General features: G+C 43.2%; 1 protein-coding gene across 10 annotated transcripts in view; it reads right to left on the reverse strand.

The window, feature by feature from the left end:
* The window catches only part of LOC105194478, a 94,006-nt gene that overhangs the window by 47,113 nt on the left and 24,060 nt on the right, over positions 1–22,833 (reverse strand). For 8 of the 10 annotated variants that reach the window (XM_039457022.1, XM_039457023.1, XM_039457018.1 and 5 more), the window contains exon 2: positions 10,017–16,038. In XM_039457022.1, the coding sequence (XP_039312956.1) occupies positions 10,017–15,524 (5,508 nt within the window). In that variant the 5' untranslated portion in view covers positions 15,525–16,038. Of the gene's footprint in view, positions 1–10,016; positions 16,039–22,833 lie in introns of those variants that run through there. The other 2 variants (XM_039457019.1, XM_011159400.3) reach the window with 2 other exon arrangements.

Consider the following 22,833-nt stretch of genomic DNA (forward strand, 5'->3'; position numbering starts at 1 on the left):
GCTCTCCACTCGGTGCCCCGCAGCCTGGCCAACGTTTACCTGCGGCCAACGCGAAAATGCATGTACGTGCGAAAAAGGAATTTCTCTTTTTACAAATTATTCCCATTGATTAGTACGCCGATTAAATAGTGTCAATCCTAATATCGCCTTAATTTCCCTCTCGTTTCATTAATTAGAAGCTCATTATACGAGGTCCTTCGGGAGATCTACTTCTAATGCGTATGATATGTAATATGATGATGTGACATGTGTAATTTGTGCGATACGTACACTGGCGAAAATCACTTTGGCTTAATATACGTATCGAATGATGATTTGGGACGAAGAAATGTCGGAATTTCGTCAGGCTTTGTAATTATTGAATTTAACGGGAATGAAGTGTACATTATGTGAAAAACGCGATCAGTTCCTTTTCGCTTCTACGCGAAGATTCCGGTAATAAATGATTCACTTAATGTACAAGGGCGAATTGAAGGGCAACGCTGTAACGGGCCATTAGCAAAAATACTTGTCCACGCTCTTTTATACGCTCTCAAAGAGAGAGAGAGAACGTCTGTTGAAAGTTGATTGTACAATCCGCGATGCGTATGTAAGTTACGAGTCGTTGGAATAGATTTCCCATGGGTCCATATTCGGGAAAGGAATGGATCCGATTGTCACACGTATACGCGAAAGTGCGTGTATGTCAATGATTAATGGAAATGGAAATGGGACAAGCTACGAGAAAGCTAATACAGTCCTGGGAAGAAGAACTGGCGCAGGAAACGGTCCACATGCCATTTACGTATGCATGCGATATGCGCGTGCTTTTGCATAAAAGCCAATTTTGCACCGTGTCCCAGTACTACCGTCAAACTGCTGAATGCGCGTAAAGCGCATTGCGTAAAAAAAGTACTGGAAGCCGTAAGCTCAAGTGCCGCTGAAACCAAGGTTCTTTACAAAGACCGTCGAAATTCCGGAGATTCTTTATGATATGTATGAATACAGCCGTGATTTATGGAATGTGTACGCGTCATCATGAGCAATTATAATAATGTCAATGCCGTAGAGTGCACATGGTAATTATGAACAGACAAATTATTTTATATATAATAGAAAATAGTTTTAATAGATTGGACTATTCTCTGAAAGATCTCCGCACGCGAATCTCAAGGATAAACGTCGAGGAATCCATTGAGTTCGATTCTTTGCGAGGTGAAACGTGAGTAAATTCCCGCAAGTGCTTCGACGTTTGTCTAAAACTGGGAACGGCCGCAGGTAACCAGAGGCATTCGCCCGGGGTGCCCATGTACGTGTGTATACGTGTAACTTTGTGGTAACATGAACACCGTGTACATGTAGGTATGCATATGCGATTTCTGCGAATGATATGTCGAGCTGTATGTGTGACGATATTAGCATGGTGTGCGTCTAACTGTGCTAGCGGCCAAGTTGTAGACCCGCGCTGCGTGGCAACCTAATCCCACGTTCGCCTAATCATCCCACAGCTCACCGCGATTTATCTTAAACTTCCGCTTCCGTACGTGGATACGTAGTAATACACAATTCGCCCGTCGTAAATTATAATTTATAGCCCGTATCCGTTGCGTAAGCACCTTTATTGTTGCACCAATAATCTTAATTACGAGATATGTATTTGGAATACCCCCCCCCCATCGCCTGTGTGTAACACGACGGTGTTTCCTGAACACACGCAAGAATACAGATACATTTCACGTAAAATAGGAAAAAAAGAAACTAAAAAAAAAAAAAGAAAAAAAGTCATCTTACATGTGAATAATGGGTCGTAAAATTTTTTATACGCTAAACGATTTGTTCGCGTTTACTACCTCGAATTTGCATAATGGCTGCACAACATTCAAAAGACACCGGCTCCTGTGTCTGAGTAACGCGACGACACTCCTATACGCCTTCCTCGCGTCGTGCGTTTAATGTTCCGTGTAATTTTGACGTGTCTACGTTATCACGCGGATTCGTGGTAATTACTCACGAATGGTTGCCCGCAATGAATTGTAAGACGGCAATAAGTGGGGAATACGATTAGTCGTCAGACGTGACTCTAGTCATTCTCCTTAAGCCCATCAAAAGGCTAGGAGATGGGTCAGAAATAATCCGTGAAAGTGGCAAATTAATTCGGGAATTCTGGGGTGAATAAGCTCTCTCGATCTGTGTACTTATGTATTTCTATCCTCCTACACAGATGCTCTAAGTCTAAATTAGTGAAATCTTATTGATTTGCAATGCTGTATTTATCAATGTGATCATTAGTGACTATTCGCGGTTTTTTAGTGATTCTGATCAATAGGGAACATTCTCACTGACCGTGACCGGTATGCTATCACTGAAAAACAGCGCGTGCATCACTGATTGATGCAGTTATAAGTATAGCAAATCAAACTATTCACTGTCATTCAGTGAATGATGTACTGATTCTAATTTAGAGGGTAGATTTTTTTTTAATAAAATAAAATTTTTTTTATCGCTGATCGAGCGCAAAACAAATTTTTACCGATGCTTTTGCGTATTATGAGCTGCAACTTGAAATCGCTGTGCAATATTTCAAACCCAATATTTCCATAATGTGTCTTAAAATCCCTCCGTACCTCACAGTTTCAAATCCTTTCGACGTGCACGCTGAATAATGTGACTCTTACGCGATATATCAGACCCGGAGTTCCTCATTCAACGTGACTAATAAATTAACAAAGTTGAATGCATTAAGAGCACATGCAACTTCTCCAGCGCGAAGTAACTTGCAGCCACGTAGACGCTGAATGCGTGACAGTCGTAATTTTATTACACTCTCCTAGCAATGAGAGAAAATATTGGATTAATCACAGCGAGATCGAGACACATCACGGGGATACTCGCTAATATCGTTCAACTGCACTTGCAATTTGTATCTTTCTGATACTCCTCCCATTTCTTCAGGAATATATACGGAAGAACGCGTCGCTTTACGTTTCGACTCATAATATATACGCGTCATCATTCTTCACGCCATTCTCTTTATGAGATATATTCTGCAAAATTACCGTCCCGCGCGAATTTATTTTCTTAAAGACTAACCCAGATGTGCGATCCTCTCGACATACGTCACGTCATTTTTTTTTTTACTCCATTTGACCTACGGCCACGTATTTATTATCGTGACAACGAAATAAGTTTTCCTCTCGCGCAAAGAAAATCGTTGGAATCTTTCGTCGAAGGCGAAATCTTTTCCCGAAGCTTTGCCCGGCATCGAAGTGTCTCTCTCTGTGAAATGGCCGTTAATGGATCTTAATTGCGTTCTAACGAACTTCGTTACGTTTTAGTAGCTGCGAGCAAACTTTTGCCTTATTAAATATAAAATAAATCTACCGGAGTATAAGTATCAAATTGCTCTTTTACATCGTAGCTCGAGAACTTGCAGAAAACGTTGTGCGTCATACTTACCCGACAGTTTTTAAAAGAATTATCTTAAAATTGAACGTCGCGCGCGCGCGCGCAAGCGGGACATTGGATCCATGTAATCGATCACTCTATTATCTCGGCTAGTTTTCTGTGTAACGGAACGTACTAGGTCGCGCTGTCGATATATCGAAAAAAAATGGCAAGTTTGCGCCTGGCTGGATTGCCAGACAGATCAATTAAAATTAATCCACGCTGCCAATTGCATAGCGCAAAAATACAGAAAAATGTGAGGAACCGCCGAATGGAAAAACGAATCAGAAATTATAACAAAACAAAGGAGAATCGAATAATCGTTTTATGTCGCACGTTAGCTTTACCACAAAAAATAATTTTTGGAAAACGAGAGGTTTTCATCGAGTTTTTGTCAAGGTGCGTCACGGTCCAACGTCTGACGACTAATCTCCACCGCGTCTGACTTTTCATAGAAATTTCATAAGAAATGATTTTTTTTTTAACGTCACTTCCGACGACAGTCTCATATCAAAAGGAAATGAAAAAGATCTCTTTTGGAATGTGAGCTTGTGAGATGCTACGAGCTACGAGTTTGAGTTTTCCACCTCACTATTTTCCATTGTCTCGATTATCACACGAAAGCTTATACGCTACGTTTTATCGCCTGACTCCGCTAGAAAAACACGACTAAACATTTTGTTATAGTATTAATTGACACAAATCTACCGCGTAGCCTAGTAATATTTATATATATATGTATATGCCTTCAAGTATATATTTATATGCGTGTAAATCAAGCGTGTGTACGTATGTATCGTGTATGAGAGATGTATCGATAGCGAAGAATTATGATGATATCCTTGATATATGATACGTGAGTTTGAGAGAGCCAAGAAAAAATCGGCCTGGCGCACCATGCTCGAGCAATAACTCGACGAGAAGACGATTACGAGCGTGTATTAGACACTTATAGTACCACGACAGTATACATATACAATTATTAATGACCATTACTAGGCGTCTAGTATATACTTATCTCGACGCGGACGCGGTAGCATTCGCTCCTTTCGCATTACGCTCATATAAAAGTGAGAAACGGTAGAGAATTGGTCTTGTCGTATATTGGCCTCGTATCGCTGCCGATCCCTTCGAGAGAGAACTCGCGAACGATTCGACTGACGGAAGCTCGATGCCGATATCCGCGAACGGTCGAAGACTTCGTCCATCAACAGCCTAGGCAGATAATACGTGACGCGATAATTGATTTATGCGCGAGCATGGATCCGCCCGCCGACTACGCTGCGTCAGTCCAATCGTTCGTTTATCTCGAAGACGATTCACGGAACGTCGAGGAGCCAGCCGCTCAATTTTCCTTCCTCGAAGACTCGCTCCGCTCGGCGTAGCTCGTCCAATTAAAATTCTTTACATCAGCGGATCATTCAATTAAAGAAGTATTTCACTCTCGCTCCTTGCGGGTGCTCTTCTTTCCTTCCTCTTCTCGTTATTCTTAACGTAATTTTATGCCATCCCGCAAGGTTTGAACCATCGCAATTTGCAGAAATCTGAATTAGATATTAATAAAACGTAGTAAAAGAAAATATCATTGAAATAAATATTTGTTGGGGCAGAACACGCGACGACAAATTTGAACAAGTGATTTACGCAAACGCGGAGAAAGTAAATGATGGAAATTTGTAAAATTCTGCCGTGGAGAGAGGGATTTTGTTTGTCTTGCAATCGAGTCCTTGATTAAATAATCAGAGCTCTCGCGGCGAATTAAATGACGAACTTATGAAAGGAGGAATAAATTTAAATGGGCAAGAGAGAAAAGTGCAGTACGGACAGTTTCTCCCAACCACTCTACCGTTCTTTCTTCCCTATAAAACGTTATTTCGCGGCGACCTGTACAAGCGCAACATTCGCGAAACAACTTGCGTGTATCAGCGGTAACCATTAATTAGCAGTCTGACATCCTTCCTTGTTGTTGATAGAACCTAGGATGATTAAGGATGCTGCATAATGGGGGCGCGTTGTGCGAAACAACGGATTGTCCGTGCTGCATGTTTGCAGACAGCGCCATTAAAACTAGTGAGATTACGTTTTACGTAATATTTTTGTTTACGATGTAAATTTAAGCAATTATAAACCATCTAAACTCTCCTTAAAATCTCTTTGCGCAAGTACCGCGATATGTACGTAATGAAGCTGCGAAAGAAGAGCGCACTATTTTAGATAAAACTCCACTTTATATAAAACCTACCGTTTTCTTAACACATTGTAATTAACAAACGCCACTTTTCCTTCAATTTCTGTCGGTAAATGGTAAAATTTGCTTTTGGTTTTACCGTCTCGTTAAAAATGTTCAGCCAACAACGGCAAAGTAATCGGACCGTGAATTGTAAATGAATTAAAGTGGGAACAAAATTATAATTTCTTTATAAAAGGAAAATGGCAGAGAGCGAGAAAATGTGTTTTTTACTACGCGGCAAGTTAATTATAATTGGTCTCCAACACATGTAGAGGAAATAATTGCAATTACCAAATGCAAATGTGGAATTTTTCCTTTAATGACGCGCTTTTGAAAGGTACGGAACTATTTTTCTATATAAGTATTTTTTTAAAGAAATGACTTGAAAACAGAACTGAGTTTTAAATTTCATGTTCAAATTCTATTTTCCGAGAGCACTCATTAAGCTGAGCGAGAGTGAAATTTTTGACGCAATTACGAAGAGTGTTCACTTGTCCCTTTATTGTTATCGTAATCAGCGTGCAAGGCTCAACGACATATAATTTCGAAAGAGTTGCCGGTTTCTTATCACTTATACATCCATGACGGATTTTCTCAGAGGTATTCCTCCGTTCCTAACGCGCCTTTTCATTTCCTCGTTTTCTCTTAGGACAGCACTTCCAAAATCTTATTCTTCAGTATTATTGACTCTTGCACCGGCGACGCCGGTTTCGGTACCTTTCCCCGATGCTATCCGCTTTAAGAAATAATGTGCAAAATTTGTGGTTCCTCTAAAGGTAAAACTTTGTTACATAAAGTATCCCAAAATAATTCTCAGTAGTTTATTAAAAGTTTTTAGTAACCCGAGCTCTCTATGTGAATTTTACGAGCGTCGTTGGCGAAACTTTGATGAGGGGCTCGCAATATTCATCTCTATCATCAGTCGCTCTCGTATAAATTTTGACTTTTTTTTATTCTTCTCTCGAATACTCTTTTTCTTAATAATTCCTTCCTCGTGCAATTAGTCTCGCGTTCGGTAAATGTGTCAGTATCGAAACCAGCGTCTCTACACATTCTTCGAACACCAGGTACTGCCCCAGTCACCTAATTCTAACACAACACATCGAGAATTACGCAGGATAATATTTCCTAGCTTAAGTACAGTACTATATGGCTGTAAGTCTTTAGATACGGAAGCATATGTATCGGACGTGGTTGCATATGTGTGATGTGTACTTTTCGCACGCGTACCCGCGTTGCTCATTCATTCGTTCGTCACGAATCGGTTTTTATGCGAGTCGAACAGCTGTCAGGGTACGCAACACGAATCGATCGAGTAGTATGGAGCACGTCTGTGTTAACGAGAACAAGGAAAAATGCTTATTTCTGCAAGCTATCAATCAGTTGTAACAATACTCCCTGTCGTTTGTATGCACCTTCGATTTAATTTATCAAAAATACAAATTTGTCCTGCCTCGCCCGGAGTTTAATAAAAATTATGTATGCAATATTTTTCGTTAAAGTAACGCTGTTTTTTTCTTTTAATATTTAAATTTATTTATAACTTATCTACACCACTGCAACGTGACGTGTATAACAATAGAAATTTCAAACCAAGTCAGGTCGTTAAGTCAATATAGGTCGTTCGATGTACACAAACGACACGTTACCATCACGATATACTTTAATTATTCTACCATCGTATATAATGTGTATAATAATTACTACACGACGTACAACAACGATCATTAGTCTTGTCGTTTTCCATCTTATAGTAGTTGCACCGCGACGCGACGCGACGCGACGCGACGTATTGATTACAGTTTAGAAAAATTTTGTGCACGCACCGTATGTACACGGCGAACTTTCTCCGGTGTAAAAACGCGTCGCGTTTTTCGATATCTGCTGATGTACAATCTGTTGCGATCGGCACAAAGATCATAGGAGGGACTTGAATTACTTTTGTCAGGAAATCGTTCCTGCCTCGGAAGGAAATCCACGAGAAAGAGAGAAAGAGAGAAGACCTCCCCTCCTCCCCCCGTCTCGTTGGCTCGCTTCGCGATGGAACGTGTAGAAAAGGTAAGAAGTATAAGCTGCGGAGATATTGTCGGCGTAATACTGTCTCTCTCTCTCTCTCTCACACACGACGGCGCGAGTTACGAGGTACGCGAGGTATCGATTTTTCTGCATTCACGCACGATTGAATAGGATGTAACGCCCCGCGGAATATACCGTTGCACTAAACGTATGCGTCCCTGGATGGCATTAATATCGGGGGTAACGATAAGCGTCGTCGATTTTGGAAGTCCCTGTATTATACGACGGATACCCAAGGCGTCTGTTAACCGGTTATCGTTATCGATCGCGATCGATAACCCGTCTACTTAACTTGATCCAAAAACGCGACCTTAAGTAAAAGTACCTTCGGGCAATCGTCCTTGCTTGATCGGAAACGTAGCAAAATTGACTCTACATACTTCTGAATGCGCGATATGCGAATGGATGATAGGGAAATATGCATGTGTGTGTGTGTGTGAGCGTGTAACAGTGGCGCATATGGATGCAATATTCTATAATGTCAGGAACTAAGAATTCGGTATTCGTAGTTTGATCTTATATTCAAGAGCGTGTCTCCGAGCGCGATCTTAAAAATGCTATATGGATTTATAGTTGATATAAAATTCGCGATCGTCTTACGTCGCGATCGTAAATCTACGCGTACAGGATTTTAAGGATCACCTGTAGGACAATCCTGAGCATAAGATTCGGCTATGAATATCGTAAGGAGGAATGATCTTCCGTATATATATTGTATATATCGCGTGTTTATTGTCCACGCGTCGGCAATTGCGCGAAATGTTCACTTACCAGTGACCAATCGTTGTCGGTGTTCCTCGCGCATTTCTCTCACTCGTTTCGAACTCGATTCGTCGCGCTAATAGCCGCGCCTCATAACAACTTATGTTTCTCGCAAACTTGTATGGCGTGTTACTTCTAGGCACGTATTGTATGCGTTTTGCCGCAGCGTGCTCTTTGCAGATCGCGGAAATGCTCGGCCATTTGCCAGCGCAATTTCCACTCTGGATAGTTTTACCTCCATTTCCTTCTCTCTCTCTCTCTCTCGCTGCACGATGAACTCGCATGATGACGAGTGTTTCCGGTTGTGTGTCTTTTAGGCGTTTACGGGAGCGATGGATTTCGATGTTTTACGAAATGCGATTTTCCGCAGTGTCTGCGCGACGTACGTATTCTTATCGCTATAATGTGACTTATCGTTATGCCGTCTGCGATTTTCAGGTAACGTTCGACGCGAACAATGGCGCGCTTGTACTTTATGCGATCGTACAACTTTTGACAATGAGAGAAATCAAAGATACGCAAGTTGACGTACGTCGAATGTGAATAACGAAAGTAATATGAGAGAAGAATAACTTGTGAAGAGGCAAAATAATTTTCTAAACAATTGTATGTCGTATTTCTCGCAGGCATATTTTCACAACACTTGTCCGCGTCGCTCAGACACAGCGGTAGATACTAATGATAATAGTTACTAGCTTAAAGCGTATCTACGACTAAAGCACCATCTAATTACGTCTAAAAATGCTTATTAAATGAGCTTCCCGGTGGCCACGCGTCGTCCGCGTAGGATTTCGAGATCAATCATCGTCGATCACGCTAAATCGAGAGCGCTACCGAAGCGACATATTTCCTTGCCCCTTGAGAAATATTGCTTGATCAAGCGTCAGTGGTGTTACACTTAAATTGACTAGTACCGTTTGTAGCACGTATCTCACACAACCATCTCAGAGGCTCTCGGTTTCTCTAATAACAACCTTAGTGAAAGAGAGCGAGCAAAATTGTCGTCGCTCTCTTTGACGGCAAAGCTTGACTTCCTTTCGGTGTCGCGCGTAACATTGACTGAGTATATGTGTCACTTAGTGGCACGACCTTAACTTTAACGCCAAATATTGTGAAAATTCGCAGTACTTCACCCGCGTTTTACAGTCAGTCGGCGTACCCGCGTACTCGATATTCGAGATATATACGTGCCGCATAATGAACTCGAAGCACGCGGGAAATCAATCGTTGAGAATTTTACAAAGTTAACAAAAACAAAGAGCTAAAGGTAAAGGGGTCCTCTTTTTTCCGACACGCGCGCGCAAGTCGACACCATTGAGTTGAGATAAGTCGAATTCGAACTTGAACAATAATTTGATATCAATATCGGGATGTGTCACGTCCAATAAAAAGATAGAAAGTTAAAATATCGTTGTCACATCAATGACAAATGTGTTGTAAAAGGGATTCACAATTTTACCCAACCACCGAATCTCGAGTACGCTTTACAAAAGTTTTCGTGACCTCACTTGATCATGATACTCACTGCCGTGGGTCCCTGGGAGATAGCGTTCTCCTTAGAGGCCTCTTCGACCTCCTTGAGCTTCTCCTCGGCCTTACGTTCCTTCAAGGCCTTGAGCAGCTTCCACTTGGACCCGGGTGGGCCAGGACTCACCTGGCCCTCCTTCAATGTCGTGTCCGAGCTTCCGCAGGACGAGGAGTCGATCTTGATCTTCGGTAGACTCAAGGTCGCCGTGGTAGCTGTCTCGGCGCTACCGGCTCCATCGCGCTCGAGGCCTTCAAGGACAGTGCTTTCAGAATCCCAAGCTCCCGGGATGCTGACCGACACTTCGCTAGGTGGTACACTTACGCTACCTTCGCGGGATAAAGAATCCGAGCCCTGGGGCATCTTCTCGCTGTGACGTAACGTCGAACCGTTGGAGCTTCGTCGCGACTGTTGCTCTTCGAGGTCCTTCGGCAGTTCCTCTTCCTCTTCCTCGTCCATCGATTGTCCAGGACTGTCCGGACCGGATGTTTCGCCGGAAGAACCCTCTTCCGTAGACGGTGGTGGTGGAGGCTTCTCCTTTTTAGCTTCCAATTCGTGCGCCCACGTGTGGTAATCGGTCACCCGGGCGAACACAGCTTCCACACTTTCCGCGGATTTCCGTTTAGGTATAGGCTTCTCGTCGCGATACCTGCTGTCATTCTCTTCGAAGCGATGCTCCTTGATGACTGTACCGTTCATCCTGGCTCGCATTTCATCTCTACCTTCCTTTCTCTGATCCTTTCCCGGTTTCGCGATGGCTTTGAGCTTAAGCTCCTTCAGCACAAACGACATCTTTTCTTTTACCGTTTCGTCTGGCTGATAAACCTCGTCTTCTGGTTCCTCGATCAGTGCTTCGGTCATTTCCATCTCGGACTGTCTCTCCAGCTCTTCGAGCTTTCTCAATTCGTAACAGTACCATTCGTCTTCGGAATCGATGGAGTCTTCCGTGCTTTGCCGCCTTGAGGACACTCTCGATGTACTTCTGTATGAATGAGTGCTGCGATTATCCTCATCAGGCTCACCCGGTCGTGATCCGGTCCAAGGAATTTCTAGGGATTGCTGATGACGCGGTAGAAATCGACTACCTCCCGTAGTATTGTAACCTCTTATGGACGCCGACGGACTGCCCTCCGACGGCGGAGCCTCTTCTGACAGACTGGTAACTAATTCCGGTAGTTTTGCGCTACCAGACTTTTCGCTCTTCTCACTTTTTTCTGACATATCTTCTGGATACTCAAAACTCGTTTCCAGAGTTTGCGCTGGACCATCCTCGGTTGGCTTCTTTTCATTGTTCTCGTCGGTTGTCGATTGCTCATCGGACACCGTCGAAGATTGTCGTTGACGATACTTGCCGAGCGCTCGTGACACAGCGAATTCCATGCTCGAGCCACCGATCAAAGTGACTGGAGGTAGTTTTGGTGCCTTCTCGTTAGGGGCCTCATCCGAACTACCCGTCGATCTTTTGATATCGCCGACGGTTTGGAAGATCGATGATCCGCCGGATCCCGATCCGGTACTCTTTCCCGAAGCTTCTTCTTCGAGCAAAGCCGTCTGGTCGTTCATGTCATGCTCATTAACCTCGATCTTTCTTTGTTCCTTCTCTTTTGCCCACGTATCTTGAAGAGCCTGTTGTTGCAACTGCTCCTGATGCTGTTGAATCTGCTGTTGAAGAACTTGCTGTTGCTGTTGAAGCACTTGCTGTTGAAGCGCTTGCTGTTGGAGCTGAAGTTGCTGTTGTAACTGTGCTTGCTGTTGCTGCTGTTGCATATATTCCTTTTGCTGCTGTTGCATATATTCCTTTTGCTGCGCTTGCATTTGTGTTTGCTGTTGCTGTTGTTGTATCATCATCTGCTGCGGTATCGGAGGCGGTTGTTTCCTTTTCGTGCTAGCGCCCTTTACTTTGGCGAAGAAAGGCGGTTCTTGAACGATATCGGACATGACACTGTCCTCATCTTCCGAGAGGCCGCTTTGCCGACCACTGCTCCATTCTGTCTCGGACTGTTCCGGGTCAGATAGAGATTGCGACTGGTGACTGCGGCGCTTAGCCTTCTGGAGAATGCCGGAGACCGTGGAAACTAGCGTATGTTTTTTCTTTTTTCTAGCGGTTTGGGCTCTACCCCGACCTCTGCCTGTCATTTCGACGGGCAATCTTTGCTGCTGACCGTCTTGCGGTACATCCAGATCTTCTCTTCTGACACCACCTGGTAACGATTGACTTCTGTGACGTTTGGTGAGGTGTAAATCGGGCAGCCAATTGCTCATAGAGCTCATAGCGTTTTTTAGCGAAGAGCCTCTTCTGACTTTTTTCGACAGCTTGCTAGTATCGATCTCGTGATCTTTCAAATTCGAAGAAATACTGATGTACCCGGATTGCGAGACTATGACACTTGAGGCGTCATAATATTCGCTCTGCTGCGTCTGTTGTTGCTCCATAGACATCCTTCCGGTCTCGTGATCTTGAATGTATTGATGCTCTCTTTGCCATTGTCTCTGATAACCGTCTGCAAGTTGTGCGCTCTCGGCACTACTCAATCGTTGGCTGTACGGCTGATACTGCTGCTGATAGGCTTGCGGATAATTCTGATTCGCGTAAATGTGATGCTGTTGATATGCCGAATGCGCTTGATAGGCCGGCGGCTGAGGATACCTCCGGTCCGTGTAAGGACTTTGAGCATAGCTCCCGTCGGAAGTTAAGGATCTGATGCTGGAAGATGTCGAGTCGTGAGGTATCTGTTCCTCCATCGAATTTAGCCATGACGAAGTCTCGTTTGCTTCCGTACGCGGCAGATTAGTCGCGCTGGTCGGATAATACGAAAGAGCATCAGTGATATTGCCGGTAGGGAACATTGTGCGATACATTGCTGCTTTGAATCCCTCGTGATTCGTCATACCGTCTGTGAAAGAACTTCCCCGTACCGGCTTCTTTCCATGCGTCATCATGTTGCCTGTTGTCTCCGCATATTGAAGAATGCCGTAACTATCCTGATAGTTGGTATATTGTTGATCCATTGAATCGGAGGAAACGTAATAAGCTGAGGTGGTAGTCTTGGGCCCGTAGCTTCCAGAACCGCTGGTATAAACGCTCGTAATAGCCTGTTGTCGATTACTACCGGCTACGGAATAAATAGCCGGTTGTTCCGATCTGTAAATATAATCCGCGTTCGTACCGGCAGACGTCGAGCTGTAAGGATGAATACTCTGTTGACGACTAGGACGTTTCTTGGGACTCTGAGAGGTGGTAGTTACACTTGGAGCTGGCGGTGGTACAAAAGTATAGTCTTCTTTGACTGGCGATTTACTGGCGGTCGTATATGCCAAGTGATTCATTGTAGTTGTATAAGGATGACTGGACGTAGTAGTCATAGCATTTGCGAAGGCGTCTCTACCCTCGGGAGTGTCATAGAGAGGTTCCGTGATAACAGTGGTAGTGGTTGCCTCTGGAAGAGGCGGTATCGGGCTGGATGTTCTAGCGGGCTGCGTACTAGGTATAAGATTACTCGCACGGGTGTGATCTACCGAATAAGAAGTCAGCATCTTAGCGATGGAGCTCTTCGGGGAACACGGCGACTTATCTAAGCTACTCCAGCCACTCATAGAAGACAGACCGGAATCAGATTTAGCTGTGACTATGTTAGCAGCACTGCTAGATTTAACAGCGTGTTTCGGTGAGACTCGCGGTGATTTGGGCGAGTGAGGAGTACGGGGGCTGAGACGACCTTGCTCCATGGAAACCAGCTTTTCCGCGTTTCGTAGGAAACTCGGACTCTGAGGTCCCTGTTTCGCATCCGGCTCTCTTTGCTCTGCACCGGGCATGAGAAAGGTTTCGGCGGTGTCTCGTGGTGCTGGTGGAGGTGGCGAACTAGGCGACGGACTAGGTGGCGTACGACTTTCTTGGAATTCGAGATTGAGCCGAGCAGCGCTACCAAAGTAACCGTCCTGTCTGGTGCGAAGACCCTGGGAGGCGCTGTGAACGCTGTGTACACTGCCAGCCGATAAAGTGGGCGACGATACTTTTTCGGTGGTTGTGCTGTAAATGTTGGGCGAGGCGCAAGTGACGGCTGCAAAGCTCTCGGCCATCAGATCTGTCAGCTCCTTGTTCTCTGCGTATCCTTTCGCGAAGTTACCAACATCGATCGGCAACTGGATCACGGGTTCCGGGCTCTTTTCGAGTATAGCCGACGTATATCCTAATCTAGGCGGGGTATAAGTAGTCGAAATGGAGTCTAAATTACTCCTGGACGTAGAGGTCAGTCTTGGCGATATAGATCTCGTTGTAAAGTCGCCATCGGTGGCTAATCCGCTGTCAGTGCTGACTCTCGAGATCGATCTGCCGGTAGATCCGGGACTTTTAGAAAAGGTCCAGCTATCCACATCAGTTTCCGCGTAGATCTTTCTCAGTTGTTCGTCAATGCTGCTTGCCTCCTCCGCCAGTTTCGCCTCGGTTTCGGTTGCATATTGATTTCGTTTCGGTGAGTCTATCAGTCTCGATTGCAATTCGATGAGATTTTGCGAATCCTTTTGCAATTTGCTGGTTAACCTATCAATTTCGTGCAATTTTTCCAACGCCACCTGATCGAGGGAACTGAGTCTCGAAAGTTGAGCGAGATCTTGCTCGCTGACGCATGGCGTATTCCCTCTATAGCTCTTGTAATCGGCCGCGCTAAACACCTCGCCTTCGTCCTCATCCGCCTCATCTTCCTTCTTCATTATGGAAGTTTGCACTTCCTCTTTGGTCGGTTGACTGGACAGTTCTTCCAGTTCTTTTTCCTTTGGTATAGTCTTGTCGAAGATGCTGGTATCGATCTCCTTTTTTCCATTTATGTCCTCATCTTCGGCTTCTTCCCAGATCATACCCAGCTGCGACGTCGGTCTCGACGTGTCGCCGCAGATCAGATCTTCCCTATAGGCGTTATTCAGGCTTCTATAGAATGCCTCGTCGGGAATGTTGCCCTCTTCTTCCAGAGTCTCCAAAGTGTCCAAATTTCTGACATTCCTGTGCATATCGGTGACCGCAGCCGCGGCCGTTGTACTGTCCTGCGTGAGTCCGTGCATCCTCGCCAACTCCTGTTGAGCCAGTTTCTCCCGTAGCACGGTGGTCTCCTCGAGGCCGATCGCAGCACCCAAACTCTTCGCTATCGCGTCTAGTTCGCCTACCGAACCCTGCTGATTTGCCAAAGTTTCCTCGACAATACTCACATTGTCGTGAGTACCGCCGCTGGTATAAAACTCGATTAGCTGGCTAATGACCGTTTGCTGCTCGTACAGCAGACCTTCCAGCTTTTCTAATCTCTCCCACATTTTTATATATTCCTGGCTGAGGAGATCCAGCGCTCTCCACGCATATTTCAACTCGGTTTCAAGGATGTTCAGTCTCGTGCCTAGTCTCTCCATGTAGTCGCCTATAATGTAATCAATATTACCGTCACCGGGCGGTGCATAGCTCGGCAGGACTGGCGAATGAGTCCTCGGACTAGTCGGTGCTGGACCACCTAATTTTGTCGAATCCATATTTCAGCCTTATCTGGTTGCACTTACGCGTCGCAAGTACTTTTATCGTATCCTCTTTACTTTTTTTGTTTGTTATGCGCCTATGTTTCTATTTGACGATCCCTGAGGCAATTCATCGTCGAGGCTCGCTCCCAAATCAAGTCACATTCCCCCTTGTGGACCAAGAAGGAACATGAATTGCAGCTTGGTGAACCTCACGGAGGCCATTGGTGTCGAGTTTTTGGTCGTTGCGTCGCGTTTCGTGATGATCTCCATGTTGGCTCGTTTCGAATTCTTACATTTCACACACAGTCTAACTATGTCCTACGATTTCTTGATCACTTTTACGTCTACATGTATCAAGAGTCTCTCTCTCTCTCTCTCTCTCTCTTCGCGTTTCCTTCTACAGGCTACACTGCGTACACAAAGTTTGGAAGTCGTTGGAATGCAATCTTGATAAAATGCTCGAGATCGCGCGACACTCTGCAAATGGCACTTTGTAACCAGTCTCCTACGTTCATGCCGCCGTTGTTATCTGCAAAATAGCAAAAGCCAACCCGTGCGGCTTGGTACAAGGGATACCAAATACCAAGTCAACATCGAGTATCAAGTCAACAGCTTCCATGGTGTTTGCATTATCTCGATACACATCATCAACGATGTATCATAAAGTCAAGATAACAGAATTCTAAATATGTCGAGGCATTTGCTTCACATCCACGAAGCAAAAAAATGTTTTAATATTTTAAGTAGTATAAAACTATATTATTAAAATTAATTATCATAAATTGACTATAAATGTGTGTATGTGTGTGTGTCGCCATCAAGATTTCTGTATAATTACGCCTCGTTGGCCTCAATCTAAACTTAATAACGACGAGGCGAGACTCCGCCTGTGAAATAGATCGAAATTCTGTAAAATATACGTGGTCACTTAAATATTACATCGCGTGCCACGATAAAATCGATTGGTCGTATAATTTATGAAAATAAAGGATTTAAGAGAGGTGCTTCATTTACACGTCATCGTGCTTATTGATCTAGCGCGACTCTAACCGGTGTCCCACTACGAATTACATTTGCGTATCGCGTACAATTGAAATAACCCTCGCGACCCAAAAAGCAACCGGTCGATCGTATCTAGATATTCTAGATCCTAAATCATCATCAACTGTCGACAAGTTAATATATATATTTATTGCTGTTATGTCTATCTTGTACACATGTCGATATTTCTTCTTATGTGCGTCTTTCCCGTTACGATTTATGCCAGACAGTACAGCACGGACAAGATACTACTTTTATGATGGCAATAAAATTACTATTCCGTAATAATGGGAAAACGTGTCGCTTTAAGCTACCCGAAATGATCGTACAATCTCGAAAGTCGTTAACCTAATTTCGCGTGCGTTATACAGAGTATTGAAACAAGGAAAGTAATTATATTACTTCTTGATTGTTATGTTGTGAATTTTTAATAATTTACAGAAAGCGATATTGTCGAGTATAAATGATGTTTCGTTAAAATTTATTTTCGATCGACTGTTAATTTAATATATATCTATATATTAAATTGAGAAATGCCATTTTAGAATAACTTTTAACTTTTCTGTAATTAACTAGTATTAATGTTAATTCAGCGTATTTTGGCAAACAGCAGATTGAATAAAATCAAACACAATTATCGTGATTCGCAATATCGCGCGATACTTTGCTTCCAACTTTGTTAAGATGAATTATTTCGGTCTAAAGATCCTACCAGCGAGTGACTCGCTATTTACGATCGTATATCAAGCGGCACGCGGCGCGTTTTTCACCCGTGCCCTTTTTATATTTTACACTCGGGAATCTAGCTCCATCGTTTCACGTGCTGCTAGCTTCCTATCGGCTTCCTTCCGGTTAAGCGAGCGGGCCGCAGAAAAGAATACCGTTATGACGATATTGCGCTAGATATATGTATGTGTACCGTAGACAGATTCTCCGCCGGGTCAAAATGGGCATTCACGAGTTGCATCACAAAAGAGGCGAGCAGTTATACCGCTATTGCGAGAATCCAACTCGTGGAAGATTCCTCCCGTTTGCAAATATTTCCCATCACCGCGTTTCTTCGAGTGTCGGCAAGCAGGAAATAATATTCGTTCTATATCCTGTATATATATATATATCTCTCGTTTTAATATATCACTCTCTTATAACGCGTCCTTCTACTTGCGCCGCATTTTAACCTTCGACAACAATGATACAAAATTATCATCGTTAATCACACAATTAATAGCTATTAATATGCAACGGTTATTTACGTGACATTACGGAGTGTATAACGTTTCTTTATGGGCCAGTTATTTTTATTCCCGCTCATGTGTTGTCTCCCTACGTCTCTCCGATATCAATTACAGATGGCTGATAGCATGTAAACACAGTAAAGCCGATCTACTATCTGCTACGTAACAACCGGAATGTTTATTGTACTATATCCGTATGGAGATTACTATTCGCGTGATATAATGGGCGGTTCATTCTTGATAGTTCTTCTGGTAAGCTTCGCATTTTTCACGTCGCACAAGACGGTCGTTACTGACACGACAAGTGCCGTTCGATATCAACGACAGTTATCGTCGGTAGCAAAGTTGCCTCCTTTTTATATATATTCCCCGTGAAATAGAATGAAAAGCGGGACAGCAGTAGAACGAATCTCCGGGAGCGTTTTCCAACTATTTTAGATTTTACTTTAAGCCGACTTAAGCCGCTTCACAGTTAATTGAATTAAGAATGGAAGTCCGGTGGATTGGCGACGAGAAGTCTGTCGGAAATCGAGTATTTCGATGCAACAAGTCACGCCATATATCGACTGTATCTCATGCCCGCTCAATAGATTTTATTTACAAAATTGTTCTTATCAAAGATGATGACACGTCATTGCGAAATTGATTGTAAATTGATAAATTCGCTTGTGCGATTGAATTTGTATCTTTTGTACCTTTTGCAGTTTCCACTGCGGAAATTTCCATCTTTAAAGAGGTTTTTGATGGGCTTACGAACAAAGTGGATAAAATACGAGCCAGTGGCGAAAGATGGAATTTATTATACTTTATACACAAAAGGGATACTCTTTTTAATCTATAGAAAATTTGAAAAATTTTTGGACGTCTAATGTTTTTTTCCACACAAATTTAGCTCACCTCATAAATCTCGCAAAAATCCCTGGCTGCCTTTTTATACAGAAATCGTAGAAAAATTTATACTCTCTACAATAACGTAATGATTTATTTATGCTTTCACGGGTATCGTAAGTGATATTTTAAGGTGATTTGTAGAAGAGCTTACTTATACACGGTACAAAAAAATTTCCGACGAAAAGTAACGTAAAACACTTTCAAACAGGGTGAAACATTCCGTTAGAGAAAAACCTTCGCTCGACCGCTTCTGGATAGCGTAAAAGAGATCGTAATCTTGTTAAAAGGGACGGAGATTAATTCGCAACACGTCATGTATAGCGAAAAATGGGACAATCCTGCGGGGATTTTGCGGTTTATCACCGGAGATTTTTTTATATGCGTACATATTTACGAAGAAAAATATTTTTTTGAAATGCACGCACGAAACTAGTCGTGAAGGAGAGAAGAAGAGTTCGGGCACATCCAAAGGATAAAAAAGAAAACTAGTTATTCGTATAATTACTTGTATTGTTGCGGAACTTTGGGGAGTTGCGTGGTATCTCGCTATATGCAGTTTAATGCAATCATAAATTTTAATTTTCAATTTCATCGCGACACGGTTGTTGTTAAGATGCCTTCCCATTAATGTAGTTTCCCTCTCAAGAGCTTTCCGTGGAAAAAAAGAATATAAATAATTCTCTCTAGTTTTCAAGATCATAATACAAGGAAAACGAATCCGTAAATTTGTTCTCGTCAATTCTTGTAATTTTCATAAAAGCATTTGGGTGTATCTTTTGTCCAACTATTTTCTGCAAAACACGCAATGAGCCATAAACGTTCTAGCAAGGTTGTCGCAGTATCAGCAATTAGCCTCATACAATCCGCAAAGAAAATCTCTCTCTCTCTCTCTCTCTCTCTCTCCTTTATTACAGTTTCGTCCTGAATGAGAGTTTCAAAGTATTAAAAGAAACAAAATGTAATTGCATTTCTTTGCGTGAGATTAAGTGTTGATACTGTTAGTATCTTCATAAAATGTTTATGATACTGCGTAATATGTGTAGTGTGTGCGTGTGCGTAGTATCCTAATAAAAGATCCACAGACGTCTTGATACATAATTCGCGCAAAAGATTAAAGAGAATACATACGACGAATAGATTCGTCTAATGGGCGAGCCAATGACGATACGTTGCTTTTACTCGAGCCTTCTTTCGCGCATATATACCTTTTTATCCGTTTCTAAAAAGATCTATGTATATATAGGCCGAAGATTGCGCCGGAAATGGAATACGGGAGAGACTGGTTAATCTCATCCTAGACTGGGAGAAAACGACTTACCGCAAATGGCAGAGAGTCGACTACGAAATTTATACGATGCTGTAGAATAGTGCAGAAGTTAGTTTTCCGGGATAATGCCACGCGAATATAGGCGAAATTTATTAAGCAACAGGTCCCTCTCTTTCTTTTTCACAGTTAGCATTATTAATTGTTATAAAACTGTTCTTGCACGGCGGAAGTTGCTCGGCGATCTTGCCGGGCCACGAAGACAAAAGAATTAGTCCGTATTATTTCGTCGATATATAGCGAATATCGTTGCTTAAACATCGTTGCTGTTTATTCGTGAATTTTCATTAAAAGCATAAATTTTGCATGAATTTTCAAAATACGTTAATGGCGAGCACAAAACGCAGTAATATTTCGATATGTAATACGAGTCATTCAGAGCTATTGTAACCCGGAATACAGTGGACACGATATACCCGATCGTATTTATTTTCACTTGCTTGCGTAATGTTGGACGAGCCACCAGAAGCTTCCACAATATTTCATTCACTGTGTTTAATGTCTCAACGGACTTTCATGATGAATTTAAAGGTAAACAGAAATATGGCATTGACGCAGTGAAACGTTTTTATAATGTCACTGAATTATATTTTTGCGTTCTCGATAAAGATAAGTAATCGTCGCTGAAATGTTCTGTAAATAAGCCTACGAATGTCCCGCGCAATAAAGACGCTTTAAGATCCCCCTTTTATTAAATTTCGGAGGTTCGCCCGTATTGTCGCACGACGAATTTAGAAGATGCGTCGTCGTCATGTACAATATATTGTGGTTACCCAGCGCAATTCAGTTTATGTACTCGATAAACCACGCCGCCCTGTGGAAAAGGCATTATAGTCTTGGAAACAACTCGCGGCGGTCTCGCCGGCGGTATACGTATGTGTATAGCTACGGGCGATACAGTACATCGATACCGTGCCGCGCTCTTGCTCAAAGTTTACATAAATGTGACCTGCCATTGTAAAAACAAATGACCAGGTGGAAACTGTCGAAGAAGAAGCAGCTGGGTCCGGTCAATAATTAATCCGACTGAGAGACAAAATGTGCTGCTCGGCGCCGCCGCGTATTCGAGGATATTTATACCGGTTTGTAAATTTTTTAAGAACCTTCTCTGTCGAGAGTACAATATGGCTTAACGTTATTACACGGCACATGGCACACCCGAGGAGTATCGCCCGGTAATCCCGGAATAGTCGTTTGCGCGCGTTCGAAAACGCGCTCGGATTACGCTATAAGGTCGGGCCTGCGCGAATCCCGCTTTACCGTGCATTTTGATGAAGGTTTTAAGCGAAATTCAGTCGACGTGTCGTCCTCGTCCATTGGAAACACATCGAATTTCCTGCGACTGTATCTATTTCCGTTATCTCCGTTTGTACCGTTATTGACATCCGCCTCGTTAATTGAAGAGTCCATTTTAGAGAGGGTTGATAATTCATAGTGTCTTCAGCTTTAAATTCCATCGACGCGAATTCCGCTTCCTCGTGAGCTCTCGTGGAGTCAGCCTCTCTCTTGCTAAACTTTTAGGCTGGTTTCGCGCAGATCCGATAAAACGAGTATCGCCGTCCTCACGAACGCATAAAATACACTCAAGACCATTAGAAGCGGATTTACGTGGCTTCTTCTTACGAGGGAGTTCATTTCTCAAGAGGGGGGTAAGAACCCCACGGCAAAATGGAATTGGATTTCGCTTGTAAGCCCCGCGCACGACTTCCATACATGAGGCTAAGCACTTATAGTGAACCTAATGAAGATAAACCCGCTGACGTAAGATAATATCTTTTATTATACTGCGAGCAATATTGCGTAATTGAACACGGGATAATTTCTGCCTCTCGCGACGATAAACCGGAACTTTAGCCGTTCCGAGCGCGTCCTAGATGATACTCTTTTGTGTTCCCGCTACTGCTGCTGCTGCTGCTGCTACTCTCGTTCGAAGAAGAAGCAGCCTCTTGCTCTACCAGCAAGTTGACCTCGAGATTATTCTCCTGACGCTACGTGGGAAAAGATGAGTTGCTTTGCAACAGCGACACCCGCTGAGAAGTGTAGGGAAGAGCGAAACGGTCCGAACCTTTTCGAAGGGCTAGACGGCGACAGAACGTTGAAATGGAATTCGATTCTGCACGGATGTTGCACGTGTATTGTCGGTAAATTGAAAAAGCCAGGGTTCTGGCAGGTGGAGATATGTTTTTGATGCCTCTGACCAATAACGCTCGAGCATTGAGTCTCGAATGTAATTTACTTTAAGAAGCAATTGCTCGTATTGTATCCGTTGTATACGTTCATGGGGGATTCTTTGTTACTAGATTATTAGATTTTTACCTTAATACAAGAATCACAATTTCTATTGCTGCAAGCGGTATCGCGATAATATTTTATCTAATGAGGAACAATTTTCTTTACAGTGGCTCCGTCAAACTTCTTTCGTAAACTTTGACGTTCGACGTTCGAAGAGCGAAGTTCTATAAGAAGAATCCCCCTGCGAGCGTGATCGAGATACTTTTTCTTTCTTTTTTTTCCCGAAATACATTTTTCATCGACACACCGCGCCGCCGCCGCCGAGCCGTTCACGATCCAGTGAAGACTCGAAGTTTGAACAACTCCACCGCCATGTCGCAAGTTTTTTTTTCTCTTTTTGTCGCGCTAACCGAATCGTACTGGGAAATCGAACTTTTTGGTAGACTTCGTGTTTCTGAGAATTCCGTCGGAAAATAACGATTTAAAGCTCTGCCTCGCGATTGTTATAGCAAGCTGCGGGGTGTTTCGCAAACAACGGCCGATAAAACGATATATTCCTGTATAAAAATTTATGTCAAAGGAAATGTCAGACGTTAAATAA

Source organism: Solenopsis invicta, chromosome 14, assembly GCF_016802725.1.
Source record: "Solenopsis invicta isolate M01_SB chromosome 14, UNIL_Sinv_3.0, whole genome shotgun sequence".
NCBI classification, from domain to species: domain Eukaryota; kingdom Metazoa; phylum Arthropoda; class Insecta; order Hymenoptera; family Formicidae; genus Solenopsis; species Solenopsis invicta.